The sequence below is a fragment of the Triturus cristatus genome, chromosome 10, assembly GCF_964204655.1.
Source record: "Triturus cristatus chromosome 10, aTriCri1.1, whole genome shotgun sequence".
Lineage (NCBI taxonomy): Eukaryota > Metazoa > Chordata > Amphibia > Caudata > Salamandridae > Triturus > Triturus cristatus.
Window position 1 is genome coordinate 613,336,051 of NC_140593.1, and position 14,496 is coordinate 613,350,546.

The following is a 14,496-nucleotide window of genomic DNA, read 5'->3' on the forward strand; positions in this document are numbered from 1 at the left end:
AGGGTGTTACAGACCCATATCCCTCCTAGACTCTGCTATAAAAATACTAGGCAGGGTTCTACTAGCGAAGCTGAGGGATAGTGTTGAGGGATGTGGGGGTCTGTCCAATATCCAGTATGGGTTTAGGGAAAACAGAGGTACCCTGGAGCAGTGCTCTAACTTACACATGTTGATCGCCAAGTATACGGTAGCCAAGGAGGGGTCGTTATTTTTGGCCTTTATGGACCTCTCCTCGGCTTTCGACTTGGTAAACAGGGCAAAACTGTGGACTATTCTTTTGGAGCTGGGAATAGATGGGGCACTGATTAAATTCATGGCATCTCTCCACCAAGAATTGTTTTCCCAAATAAGGGTCACAAACGAGGGCAGGTGTACCACCCGCTTCAAATCGATGCGGGGTGTTCGTCAAGGTTGCATTTTAGCCCCACTCCTCTTTACCATCTATGTAAATGGCCTTGGCCAATATTTGGAGGAGGTGGATGCTGACGTTCCACGTATAGGAGAAGCAAAGGTACCTGCCCTCCTATACGCGGACGACACTGTCCTCATAGCTCGTACTGGAAGGGGCCTGCAGCATTTATTAGATGCCTTTTGGGGCATTCATGGACAGGCTAGACCTCAAAGTGAATGCTAAAAAATCTCACACTATGGTTGTTGGACTCCATAGGAACAAGGCCAAAATGAAAACAATATTTAAATGTAAAGGTGATGTTGTCTCTAGAGTGGAAGTTTTCCCGTACCTGGGGGTGCTCTTCGATAAGAGGGGCACGTGGGGACCACAGATTTGGGCAAAAAGTTTATTAGTGGCCAGATCAACTGGGGCACTCATGGGGTTTACTGAAAGACTGGGAGCTAGGCCAATGAAAGCCCTTTTAAAGGTTTATAATGCAAAATGCATCGCAATCGCGATGTACGGTTCTGCCCTGTGGGGCTATGCACATATGGAGCCCATCCAGAGGGTGGAAAACAGGTTTTTTGCGAAATCTGTTGTCCGTGCCCCAATCGACCCAGACTTTCTCAATTCATGCGGAGGTGGGTCTTGATTATGTCACGGACAGACTAAACCTGGTGCCGTTAACATTTTGGCTAACCGTGGTTAGATTACCTGAGTAAGTCCTTTGCACAATTGGGACGCCCGGACCTCTTCTTAGAACCATCTGGCATTAGGAAGGTGGATGTGAGTCCGATTAAAAAATTATTCATGGAAAGGACCAGATTATCCCGGGAGGAAATGAAACTGCAGAAACCGAATGTGAGATCCCATTATATGTTATCAGGCTCTAACTCACTGGCACAGTACCTTGTAACTATTACTAAGCCATTTCATAGGTTTTTATTGGTAAAATTCAGATTTAATTGGATTCATTTTTATTTGGGGAACTATCCAACCTGGGCCAAACCTGATTTAGCAACACCTTGTACTTGTGACCAATTCTCAGTCCAAGATACCATGCATTTTACTATGTTTTGCGGGCATTTTTTGGACATCAGAAAGAAATATTTATTGCCAATACTGAAGGAGGCGGGCTTCACGCATGTGAGGCCGGCTTTAGTTTTTCTTCAATCTCTAAGTAGTGTCTGCATTACATTTTGTGTTGCCAATTTTCTAGTAGCGGCATCAAGGATAAAATTTAAATAATGTACCCGATTCATGATCCAATGAAGTTTTAATTGTTTTACATTTTTATGACAGGATATTTCTCATTGTATCAAATGTATTATATCACATATATATATTAATGTTTTTATGCCTTATGATTGTTATAAATCGAATAAAGTGTATTTGACTGTATACTTGTGTCATGGAGGCTTTTGAATGATTTGTATGAATTCATTTAAAGAATTCTATAGATTTTAATTGTATCATATTTTAAATCTTTTTGAATATGGACTTTGACTAATGTTAAATTAATTGGACTTATTGTTAAGTTTGTACATTTTTATATAACAATTCCTTTTTTCAGCAAACTGCAGTTTTATTAATGACCGTATTATTTCATTTCAGATCGTCCCCACAAAGAATTTCTGAGTGCTGTGTAGTGATATCTATCAATCATGTCTATCATGGATCACAGCCCCACCACTGGAGTGGTTACTGTAATCGTCATTCTAATTGCCATTGCAGCTCTTGGAGCATTGATACTGGGCTGCTGGTGTTACTTACGTCTCCAGCGAATCAGTCAATCTGAGGATGAGGAGAGCATCGTGGGAGAAGGTGAAACCAAAGAGCCCTTCCTCTTGGTTCAGTACTCTGCTAAAGGTCCGCGTGTGGAGCGGAAGGCCAAGCTAACCGCCAATGGCACCGAAGTCCACAGCTAACCGAAAAAAAATGAACGAATAGACTTGCTAAAATGTCTCTAATGAGCAGCATTCATACTGTGAAGAATATGGACATTTTGGGAGAGATGACTTCTTTCTGATTTAAGATTAGCATTGTTTGGTTTGTCATGGCATGCACTGAGAAGGTATATTTTCTGGCAATTCTGTATTTTAATAGCATTTTGTTACTTGAATGTTTAGGGGAGCAGAGATCGATTAAGTTACTACTGTAATGTGAACTACCAAAACTGTGAATCTGTACATAGTTTACCAGAAGCTTGGCCTTTTATAATTTGAGATTGGGAGAGCTTACTTAGCAGAGAAAATTATTGGATGGGGGGGAGTGGGGGGGGGGGGGGGTTGGTGGTGGTGGTTGTACATCAAACCAACTGCCAAAATGTATATCCTATCTGGCTCCGTCACCGTGATTGGAGGAAAGAACCATCACATGTTGAATTATGTGGTTGCTTATTTAAGAATTTTGTATATGTACTCTGCTGTGACTGCCCTTAGATGTACGTTTGGTGGGGAACTATGTCAAGCGCAGAACAATATATTTTTCTTCAGATAGGTTTTTACTGTTCATGTGAATATTTTTTTACCAGGGGAATGGCTGCAAGGACATTGTTTTTTTTAACTGCTACTCTCAAGGAAGCCAATGATGTTGACTTGGTATCCTTTGCTTAAAAGGGACAGTCCAGAAGGATTCCTGGGAGTCTTTAAAATGGCAGTAGAGCAGTTTTCATTTTGTGTGCAAGCATGTCGGCCTTGCAAAAAATGGCGGTATTAAACAGATATTTTAAACACTAGTATCATTATGGAGCCTACTCTCACACTAGTTTCCAACTGTCTGGAGACATCCAGCTTTTATTTGTTCTTCTATTTGCCATAACAGACCAATTGTCTATGGACTTTGTTCTGATTTGGTTTTTCCTGCGGGTTATGTAATAATTGTAAATACTGTATTGTAACCTAATGTGTTTACTTTTAATGATTGATGCTGAGATGTTGGAATGACTTTGGGTATCTGCACGCACAGGTACCTCATGACCTGCTGATCTGAGAAGAAACAGTCAATGTTGTGCGACTATTCTTTGTGGCGACTGCCTCAAGCACCATGCTTGAATACGGAGTGAGATAAAGAAAAATCTGAGATTGCGACATGCTCAAGGAGGGGTGAACGCATGAAGGATTCTATATTTTCAATGTCTGTGACATTAACAAATTTAGGTTTAATCAGGGGTAATTGCAGAATGACGTGTTTATATTAATTTCTTTATAATATATAAGTTGTTTCCATGTGGTTTTACAGTTGGACATGTTCAAGTCATCAGTTGGCTGTTCTGTACATTAAATTACTTTATAGGTGACAGTTTAGCAACCATGAAAAACTGTGATCATCTAAACTCTCAATTATCGGTGTTAATTAGACCGTGGTTACCAGCTTTTGCAGCTGAAATAGCGTCTACCACATTTACGTAGTGTTTTAGCCACTTATGGTAGGGATGGAAAATGTTCTCAGTTTAGCCTTTTAGAAATCAATTTTTCCTTTTTTCTTTTTTGCCAACTAGGAAAGCGCTCGTTCAAAAAGTCAGCCTCATTCATCCCCTTTAGGTACACCCACTCTCTTAAGCTTTTATATAATATCAATGGGCACACTGAAAACCTTTATGGTGTAATAAAAACAAACTATACAAACTATCTGTGATTCTCAGTACAACGTGAACTGCTTCTATAGAAACTAACTGCTTTCTGGAGCTCTGCTTCTAGCCTAAAGAGAATGCATAATGTCATTGAGCAGTAATAGCAGGAAGTGGTTTTATTTGAAAAAACAATACAAAAACTGAGAACACGGCTGGTGATTTTCATAATGTGGTCTGATCTAGGCATAGCTTCTGTTATTTGGCTGCAAAATGTTAAAGGAGGTGGAACAAGGCCTTTACAAATTGAACTGCCCAGTGACTGCCATTGTTTTTGTTCAACGCAAAGGTTTTTTTCTGCTTTTTAATTGTTTTAAATTAAATAATCTTAGTCCCCAAAAAGCCCACTGTCCTAATTTTGGGGCATGGCTGAAGAGCTTATTTTTCTATTTTCATATGACCAAAATCATTTCCCAGCATACAATATGGATATTTTGATTTGAGGGTAATGTCTGTGAAAATTAAACCTTTACCAATTTCCACTTTTATGTAAAGTAATTGAGATCCTGGTGCAGAAGGTTCTAAAGTTGACAGAGACCAGTGTCAGTTGACTGCTATTATCTCTCGCTCCAGGACAGACATTCCAGTGTGCAAATGTCTGAGGATGGGGTGAGGGATATCACTGCCATATCCAGTATATTGCTTGATAGAAGAATTGCAGCAAACTACAGTAATTTGTAAAATAAGATTATCCTATTTATGGCTTCAATCTTCTTCATGTAAGTTTGAGGGTAAAGCACCACAGACCTGGGAAAGGAGGAATTACTATTTGGGTTATAAATTAAAATGTAAGCATGCTAAGACAAAACACATTTTAAGACAAGTATTGCCTTGTTGCTAAAAGATTAAATGTGTTTGGGTTTCTGAAAAACTGTATGTTCGAAGGCATTCACAGTGCACTGTGATTCAATGTGAGTGAACCTGTTTTGGGGAATTTAGAAAGGAACGTCTGTGAAGGTGGCTGGTTTGGTTCCTTTACCTTTAGTGAAAATATACACTGGATGCCAACTGACTGAAAATCCGGATGTTGTAAATTGTTTGTGGTAATTAATTGAATTCCTACTTCATTAAATTACACTGACTATAGATATTTTTTACTTAAACTTTATTTGAAAATCTAGTCTGTCATAATTACAAAAAAATAGAAACTTGAGATGTTACGTATAGGCAAATTGATTTAACATAATTACCATTTGCATCAGGGTCTAATTGTTTCACAATTTGGTTTGAATTCCACAGGCCATGGAATAGCAAAAACAAAATACAGAGATGTGGACAAATTGCAAATTTTGATGGTCACCAAGTTAATGATAATACATTGTATCATATCCCTTACTTTTCTGTACCATGATGGGATTTCTGCCTCACCAATTTAATCAAAAAGTCATTAAAATACTTTGAACTTGATTTTCTATACCATTGAAAATTATTTTCTTTATTTACAATGAAATTCAATAAAATTTGCATTACTGCTTTCTCAGAACTCGTTTGAATGGTTTCTTTGCAACTTAATACATAATATTTCGTTAGTACGTTCAGAGGTTTGTGTTAAACACTGTTGAACAGATCCATATTGTCTAGCCAAGAACTTAGTTTTTGTAAGTCGTCCATAAAAGCCCTATTGTTCATTTTTTTCCGTTTCGTCCATTGATGCTACAAGACGTTTAAGCAAAGCGTTCAGTTTAAGGAGCGCTTCTGAGGTGTCTTTCAGTTCTTCATATTTTTCTTCAATCGTTTCAAGTTGTTTATAATGTTGTTCATTTAGAGCCTGAAGGTGTTTTTTATGAAGATATAGTGCTTGGTTTTCTTCCAGTGTATGCTTTTGGGTTTTGAGCTTGAGCTCATAATTCAGGGCATCAGAAATTTGCACCGCAAGATGCTCTTGTGCCTGCCGATGAGCACCAATTTCTGCCCTCAGTCTCTGTATATTTTTCTCAAAGTTCATGATCTGGCTGATGTCTAGAGGGCTTCCATTTTTAAGTTTGTATTTTCCGCTGTTCCTTCCTCCATTTTTAACACTGGGTTTTCCGCTGTTCCTTCCTTCATTTTTAAGACTGGGTTTTCCGCTGTTCCTTCCTTCATTTTTAACACTGGGTTTTCCGCTGTTCCTTCCTTCATTTTTAAGACTGGGTTTTCCGCTGTTCCTTCCTTCATTTTTAAGACTGGGTTTTCCGCTGCTCCTTCCTCCATTTTTAAGGCTGTGGATTTCACTGTGGCCTCCTGCGTTTTTAAGGCTGATATTTTCACTGTGCCCTCCTCCATTTATAAGGCTGTTATTTTCACTGTGCCCTCCGTTTTCAAGGCTGTGTTTTTCGCTGTGCCCGCCTCCATTTTTTAGGCTGGGTTTTTCACTGTTTCTGCCTCTATTTTTAAGGATGGGTTTTTCGATGTGCCCGCCTCCATTTTTTAGGCTGGGTTTTTCACTGTGCTCTCCTCCATTTTTAAGGCTGGGTTTTTCGATGTGCTCTCCTCCATTTTTTAGGCTGGGTTTTTCAATGTGCCCTCCTCCATTTTTAATGCTGTGTTTTTCGCAGTGCCCTCCTCTATTTCTATTAAAGCTGTGTTTTCTGCTGTGCCATGCCTTAGAACCCAGAGTGTAGTCTAGAACAAATCTGAGTAAATTTGGAACAGTGATTTCCAAGTCTTCTGGGAATTTCAAACTTTTATCTTTCCTGAGGGATTGAAAACACAGTGAAAGGTTAATGAATGGACTAATAAAGGGTTTACATTTAAAATTTGTTAAAACACACATGTTTTTTGGGCATGCACAAATGTATACAAAAAAGTATAAAAGACTGAAGGACCGTCAACTGTACAATTTATTATATAGCATCAGAATTAGAGAAAAAGGGTGACCTCTGCACCTTAGACATCTTTTTCATAAGAGTACAATGTGACAATATGTGATAATTTATTTTTATGTTGCAGTACCATTAAAATTTATTGGGCTATGTTAAAAACGACATTGGTTCCGCTACTGGACGTATATCATTTAATCGTTTCTGTATTGGAGTTCACCCTTGGGAGATGCCACTGGTGATGGAAAAAAATTAACTGCTCATTGTGGGCTATACTTGTATGGGTATGTCTATATATCTTGTTGACATATACAAATTCTATAACGAGCAGAGGCAAAGCCAATAGGTCTTACTGTTAAAATGAAAAGTAACTTTTTTGGCCTTGCCAATGCTAAACATTGGTGAAAATAAAATAAAATGTTGCCAATATAGAACAGCATCAGCGAAAAAGAAAATTGCAGATTCCAGCGCAGAAATGTGTAGGCATTCAAGCACATGACATTGTAGCAACCATTTACTTTATGGTGCCAGCATGAGAATTTATATACCGGCATTGGTCACCATGCTTGTGCACGGATGTGTCACGACATATCAGACATCCATCTTGGAGCAGTAACCTAAAAATAAACTGCATTGGTAAAGCCAACAAGTCTTGCCTATACTAGAGTGCTGGAATTTGTCAACGGTTTTTAGCCATGTTGTACAATAGAATGGTTCAAAGTATTGCAAGAAAAAGTGCTGTGAAGCGGCCAAGGCTGGGCATTTCATTACTTTCAGAAGCCCTTCTTTACAACAAGCACTCTTATGGAGTGCTGCAATTTACAATAAACAATGCTAATGCGCTTTGAAAAGCTGGATTTTTAAATGTGACGAAATTGACACACAGTTCTCAAAAAATGCGACTGACTGCGTGACTAAAAACACCAGGCTCAGCAGGAGACAAACTGGCATTCTGCTAGTACATCAGTAAAACTTATAAATATAACCCCAGTGCATAATTACACCTCCCATCTTGTGCCCCCTGTGGTACGAGCGCTTTGCGTGCTTGAGCTGTGCTACCTTTTTTTTGTTTTTTTTGTATTCCTCATATGCCACCAGATGGGAAGGGCAATCTAGATGGGGAGCCCCTTCCCCTCTACCCCCAATAAATATTATACGGTTCCGATGTTTAAAACCCAGGGGGAGAAAGAGAAGGGTCTAACCCCTCTAGTATTTTACTGTTTGCTCTGTCAACTCCAACCTAATCTCACTGAGAGGCCCCTTAACGATGTTAGAGATTGAGCCCCAACAGTGCCCAGGTAAAATCATCGGAATACCTTCATCTGTTCCGCCAGGCCATTAAGGCTGCCCATATCTTTACACCACTTAAAGGATCGCAAGCAATATCGGACTCATAAGTAAAGATGATGTGTTTCAAACAGTCTGAAAAAGTAGGTGCCTTCTCGTTTTTCCACGCCCTACATATTTCTCGCCTAGCTAACAACATTACATAAAAAATAAATTTGGAGTCCATGTCACCAAGTCGATATTCCTTAGCTAGCCCAAACAAGATTATCCTTGGAGTAATTGTAAATTGTATATTTAATACTACCGCGATAAATTCGCCTATTCTAGCCCAATAACTCACCAGCAATGGACAAACATGTGTATGTCGTCGGCGGCGAGGAACCTGCAACGAGGGCATCGATGTTCTAGGTTTTTAATTCTTACTAATTTCTTAGGTGAGATGTATACTCTATACAGGGTAAACAGATGATTCCTTTTGAGTGTAGCTGACTTGACCACAGTGTGTAGCATTGTAAAGGAATCCACCCACAGCTCCTGAAGATTGTTATGATCTAAGTCAACCTGCTCACCCCATATTTTTAAGAGTTCGGCCTCTGGCACTTCTTCACCCGTCATGGCCCAATACCAAAATGCCAGCTCTCTTTTCCAGGTCCCTTTCCTATATCGAACTTTGGATTAGATGAACAAGACGACGGCGCAAGAGTTGCCCACCAACCCGATAGTTGATAATATTTAAACCTGGTGAGTGTACCCCCAGTCAATCTACCGAGAGAATCCCAATCCATGAGCTGCGTATCCTTTAGAAGATCTCCCCAGTGTGTTATACCGGCCGACCTCAGGGGGCGAGCTAGCTGATCCTTTAAACACTCGGGAGTCCCTGGGGAGTCCCAAATCGGGGCCTGAGGAGCATAATAGGGAATTCCCAGCTTTTTCCTGAAAAAAACCCACTTTTTTTGGGCAGCTATTAAAATCTTTAGTCTTACTTTTTTATAAAACCTGGGATCTCCCAATTTAAACAAAGTATTCCTGACCCTGGGGCAATCCATGTAACAATGCCTGAAATAGAGAGCCTAAAACAGAAGTATCTGCCTTATCAGCCATTCGTCTAAAGTTTTTTAGTTGGAACGAGTGACAGTAAATGAGTAAATCTGGGAGGGCGAGACCCCCAATTTTTAGTTTCCTCGTCAATTTCTTCCAAGATATTCTCGGAGACTTGAGTTCCATATAAATGAACCTATTTTCCCCTGTAATTTAGCCATGTCTTTCGGATTGAAAGTTAACGGGATAGAATTAAATAAGAAGGTGATTTTTGGTAAAATAAACATTTTTATGAGGTTCACTCTGCCGAATATGTTAAGCGAGAGACCAGACCAGCGTTGTTGGAGATGACAAATCTCCTTATAAACTCTATCCAAATTTATTTTAGATATCTGGTTGATATCTTGAACTAGATGAATTCCCAGGTACCTCATCTTAGGTTTAACAGCAGGATACTTCTTAGCCTGGTTCCACTGCATAAGCTCGGTCTTTTCTCTATTTTGTAACCAGAGATTGCCCCAAAGTCTTCTGCCCAAGCAAAAAGTCTAGGGATAGCCTCTTCAGGATTCAAAGTAAACATTAGGAGGTCGTCAGCGTAGAGAGCGAACTTCAGCTCCAGACTCGCAATATTAAAAGGTTTGAAAACAGGATCTGCTCTCAGCTTAATAACAAAAGGGGAGAAAGGGGACATCCCTGTCTGGTGCCACGGGATATATGTACCCAGTCGGTAAGAAGGCCATTTACTAAGATTTTAGCTTTGGGACTAGTGTATATAGGGATTGAATCGAGGCTATAAAGTTCGAGCTGTGCTACCTTGAACTATTACAAAACAATGACAAATATGTGCTGGGAGAACAAAATGAATGAAAAATGGACGTAAGCAAGGTATGTGTGCTCTCAGTAGCTGAGAAACTCACAGCATCCTGTACTTTACACAGTACTGTATGTTCGATGTATAAGAGCTGTAGATCGTATACTTGTGCGTAGTTCGCCATCTGGTGCTGGGCTCGGATGTTTGCACTTTGTTTTTATCTTGGAAGAAGTCTTTTGTAGTCACGAGGTAGGTGACTCCTCCTTAGGTCAATAGCGCGCATGGGCATCGATTCCATCTCCAAATTGTTTTTTTCCGCCATCGGGTTCGAATGTGTATTGCGACGCTCCGGTTCGGGATTGTCTTCGAACCTTTTCGATGCGCAATCCTTTCCACTCAACAGTATTGGTTTGATCGCGGTTGCCCTTTTGACTCGCAGCGAAAAAATCCAAGCTCTTCGATCGACGCGGGCCGTGAGGCCTACCCTTGCCGACCACGCCAGCAGCCCATGGAACGGACTCCATTTAAGAAATGCCCCGGGTAGGGTGCTAAGTTCCCACACACGGACTTGCACGAGGTCTGTAACCTCTGCCTCTCCCTGGGGCATGAAGAAACCAGCTGCGAGGCCTGTTTATCATTTCGATTGAAAAAAACGATTCGTGACCGTCGGGCTTGACGGCACGAGATGAGACGCGGAACTAGACCGGTGCCGGATATCTTCGGAGAAAAATCGGAATTCGAACCCAGCGCCGAAGGAGGAGGACACATTTCCGTGTCTGAAGCGGACGACTCCGACATGGAAGAGGACTCGAACATCACTCCGGCTCAACAAACTATGAGTAATGAGCCCCAACTGCCCGCAAAAACTCCAAAGACTCCGGTTACACCTTCGGGCTCAGGTCGACACTGTGACACTATTTCAGCCACCCCGCCTTCGAACCCGGCTATGAAACACAAAGACAAGTCTTCCGGCTCGGGATCGAGCCAACCCCGTCTGGGTGCTGAACCCACATCTTCGGCACCGAAACACAAGGCCAAGTCTGACGCTCCGCTGTTAGCACCGAAGACATCTTCGGCACCGAAAGATTCACAAAACCAAAGACTTCGGAGCAGATACCACAGAGACCGAAAGCTTCGGAACAGACACCGGTTAAACCGAAAGCATTGGAGCCGAAACCAATTAAAGAAACATTTTCCAAACCAAAAGGAAAACATTCGGATCCGAAACAGCCTGCACCGAAGGGCACTGACCCAAAAAAACACAAAAGCCCTCATAAACAGACTCTATCCAAAGAACTTCCTCCACAAGAGTCTTTGGATCCAAAGCAAAAACAGTTGCATACTGACCCAGACACTGGGAAACTTCGAGCAACACTTGCCAAAAAACGGAAGCTGGACCTCCCTGAAGTCTACCACATACCAAAAGAAAAGACATGGGTACTAACCCCTCTCCCCCTTATATACCTCCCTCTCCTCCACCTTTTAACCCACATCCGCTAATTTCACCAGCAAGTTCACCACCACCACCACCACGTTTTTCACCTAGGCCACAGGAGGATGGGGATGATAATCAGGACAACATTCCACAAAACTCAGACCCCTGGGATGATTATGATAAAGACCTGAATCATAATAATGACCCCGATCTAGATCCTTCCAGACCATCACCACCTGATGACAAGATTAGTTTTGTACAGCTGATTAATAGAGCTGCTCAATACCATGGGGTGGAATTACATATCAATCCCTTGGAAGACTATTTCTTAGTAGAAACTTTCGCTCCCTCACAAAAAAACACAAACACACTTCCCATGCTCAAAGGTATGATAAAACACGTCAGTGAGATATTCAAAGATCCTGTGAAGGCTAGAATACTCACACCAAGGGTAGACAAAAAATATAAAGCCACCCCTACAGACCCAATTTACATCAGGGGTCTAGTACCTTTAGATTCGCTTGATGTCTGAGAATTTTTGCTTTTCCGTGCATTTGAAACAGGCGACGCCCCTCCACCTGGCAAGGAATCAAAACTTATAAATGCATTAGGCAAAAGAATCGCATCTCAAGCTGCCAATCATTAGCGCATTGCCAATGCACAAGCTCTCCTGGCACGGTATGATAGAGCTCACTATGACGAGCTAGAACAACTGATGCAACACTTACCAGACCAATACAAGGATAAAGCTCACAACCTCATTCAAGAGGGTAAACTTATCACAAACACTTCCATCAAATGTGCCCTTGATGCAGCGGATACAGCCTTGCGTGCTATTAACACCAGCGTTTTGCTACGCCGACACGCTTGGCTTTGAATCTCAGGTTTCAAACAAGACGTACAGTCAGCACTTATTAATCAGCCATTTGATCAAGAACATCTTTTTGGCCCCACAGTCGATTCTTCATTGGAAGAAAGACACCAAGACTGCTAAAGCCATGGGGGCATTACAATTACCGTCTAATAGAGTTTCTTTTCGTCGCTCTTTTTATAGGGGTGGCTCAAAGACGGCTACATCAGAAAACACCTCCTTGTCTTATAAAAGCCCCAGTCAATCCTCCTCATCCAAAGGATATTTTCGGGGAGGATACAGAGGGAATAACAATAGAGGAAGAGGCAGGGGAAACTCCACCCGCACTTCCCCCTACCACCAAACAGTGATTTCCTTCCACTACCCCCGATCATTCCACTCCTGCCGGGGGACGTCTATCACAGTTCCTAGCTGTCTGGAATTTAATCACAACAGACACGTGGGTAATACAAATTATCCAGTATGGTTCCTGCCCGGAACTCGCCTCTACCCCCAAACATTCTGCCAGACAATGTCCATAGAACATCTAACACGTCTCAAACAAGTGGTTCTCTCTTTTACAAAAACATGCAATAGAACCAGTCCCCTTGCCTCACCAATGCACAGGGATTTATTCTCTCTATATTCTCATCCCAAAAAAGGATGTCTTTCTCAGGCCCATATTGGACCGCAGACCGTTAAACCTCTACATTTAGTCGGACCACTTCTACATGCTCACTCTTCAACAGCGACACTCTCTCCACTCTGGATCTAAAGGATGCCTACTTTCATATTCCCATTCACCCCGCTCACAGGAAATATCTCAGGTTTGTGGTAGATGGTCAACACTGCCAGTTCAAGGTCCTCCCAATCGGGGTGACTACAGCACCCAGAGTCTTCACCAAGTGTCTCACAGTATTTGCAGCCCACTTAAGAAGACAGCACATTCAGGTTTTCCCTTATCTAGACGATTGGCACATAAAAGCCAAGTCACACAGCAGCTATGTGCACCACACACACACAAAACTGCTTCACCACTTGGGGTTTCCAGGTAAACCTCACCAAATCCCACCTCCAACATACAACAATATCTAGGGGCTAGAATAGAAACTTCAAAAGCTCTAGCATACCCCCAACCCAGTCAGGTAAGTGCCATTGAAGCGTTAATACAAAAGTTCCAGCCTCATCACTCACTACCAGTGTTCATGCAGTTAATCGGGATGATGGCCTCTTGCATTCTCATCGTACCTTATGCAAGACTCCAAATGCATCCCTTACAGGAGTGTTTGGCACATCAGTGGAACCAGGCTCAAGGTCAGGTAACAGATCTGGTGTTGGTAAACGACCGCACCAATCGCTCTCTGCAGTGGTGGAACACACGAAACCTTTCCAAAGGGCGGCCGTTCCTCGACCGGATTCCACAGATAGTGCTAACAACAGACGCATAGCTCACCAGCTGGGGAGCTAATCTTTCAAGCCCATACCATTGAAGGCATATGGACCCCTCAACAAAAACAATTCCACATAAATTACCTAGAATTGTTGGCAATCTTCCTAGTGTTAAAATCTTTTCAACTCCACCTCGTAAGCAAAGCTGTCCTAGTCCGTACAGACAACATGACAGCAATGTACTACATACAGAAACGGAGGGGGGGGGGGGGGAAGACACCCTCCAGCTTTCACACCTAGCTCAAGGCATATGGAGATGGGCCATTCCTCAAAAAAATATCTCCTTGCAGAACACCTCCCAGGAGTACACAATCAAATTGCGGATCTACTCAGTCACCAAAAACAGCAGATCCACGAATAGGAGCTTCATCCCCAAGTTCTGCCCTCCATTTCTTCAAATGTGGGACAACCCAGAAATAGACCTGTTCGCCACACACAAACGCAAAATGCCCCATCTTCGCATCCAGGTATCCACACCCATTGTCCAAAGGCAATGTGCTACGGATGAACTGGTCAGGCAAATTAGCTTACGCTTTTCTGCCTCTCCCACTCATTCCACTAGGGGTTTGGAAACTCAAACAGCATTCCCTCACAATGTTCCTGGTTGCTCCAACATGGGCCCGACAACCATGGTTCACAACCCTCTTGGAACTATCCGTAGTTCCTCATCAAAAGCTACGCCTCTCACCCCAAGCTTCTCACTCAGAACCATGGAGAGATAAGGCATCCAATTCCAAATCAACTCAACCTTGCAATCTGGCACCTGAAGTCCTAGAGTTTGGCTACCTTAATTTACCCCATCACAAATA

General features: G+C 42.0%; 2 protein-coding genes across 4 annotated transcripts in view; one reads left to right on the top strand and one right to left on the bottom strand.

Annotated features, from left to right (window-relative positions):
• Positions 1-5,502, top strand: part of SNN (stannin) — a 120,715-nt gene extending 115,213 nt beyond the window's left edge. For all 3 annotated transcript variants that reach the window (XM_085632136.1, XM_085632135.1, XM_085632137.1), the window contains exon 2: positions 2,006-5,502. In XM_085632136.1, the coding sequence (XP_085488262.1) occupies positions 2,056-2,319 (264 nt within the window). In that variant the 5' untranslated portion in view covers positions 2,006-2,055 and the 3' untranslated portion in view covers positions 2,320-5,502. The remainder of the gene's footprint in view (positions 1-2,005) is intronic.
• TXNDC11 (thioredoxin domain containing 11) overlaps positions 5,180-14,496 on the bottom strand; it is a 440,118-nt gene continuing 430,801 nt past the window's right edge. Inside the window, exon 12 of the mRNA XM_085632134.1 lies at positions 5,180-6,691. Within this exon, the coding sequence (XP_085488260.1) occupies positions 5,638-6,691 (1,054 nt within the window). The 3' untranslated portion in view covers positions 5,180-5,637. The remainder of the gene's footprint in view (positions 6,692-14,496) is intronic.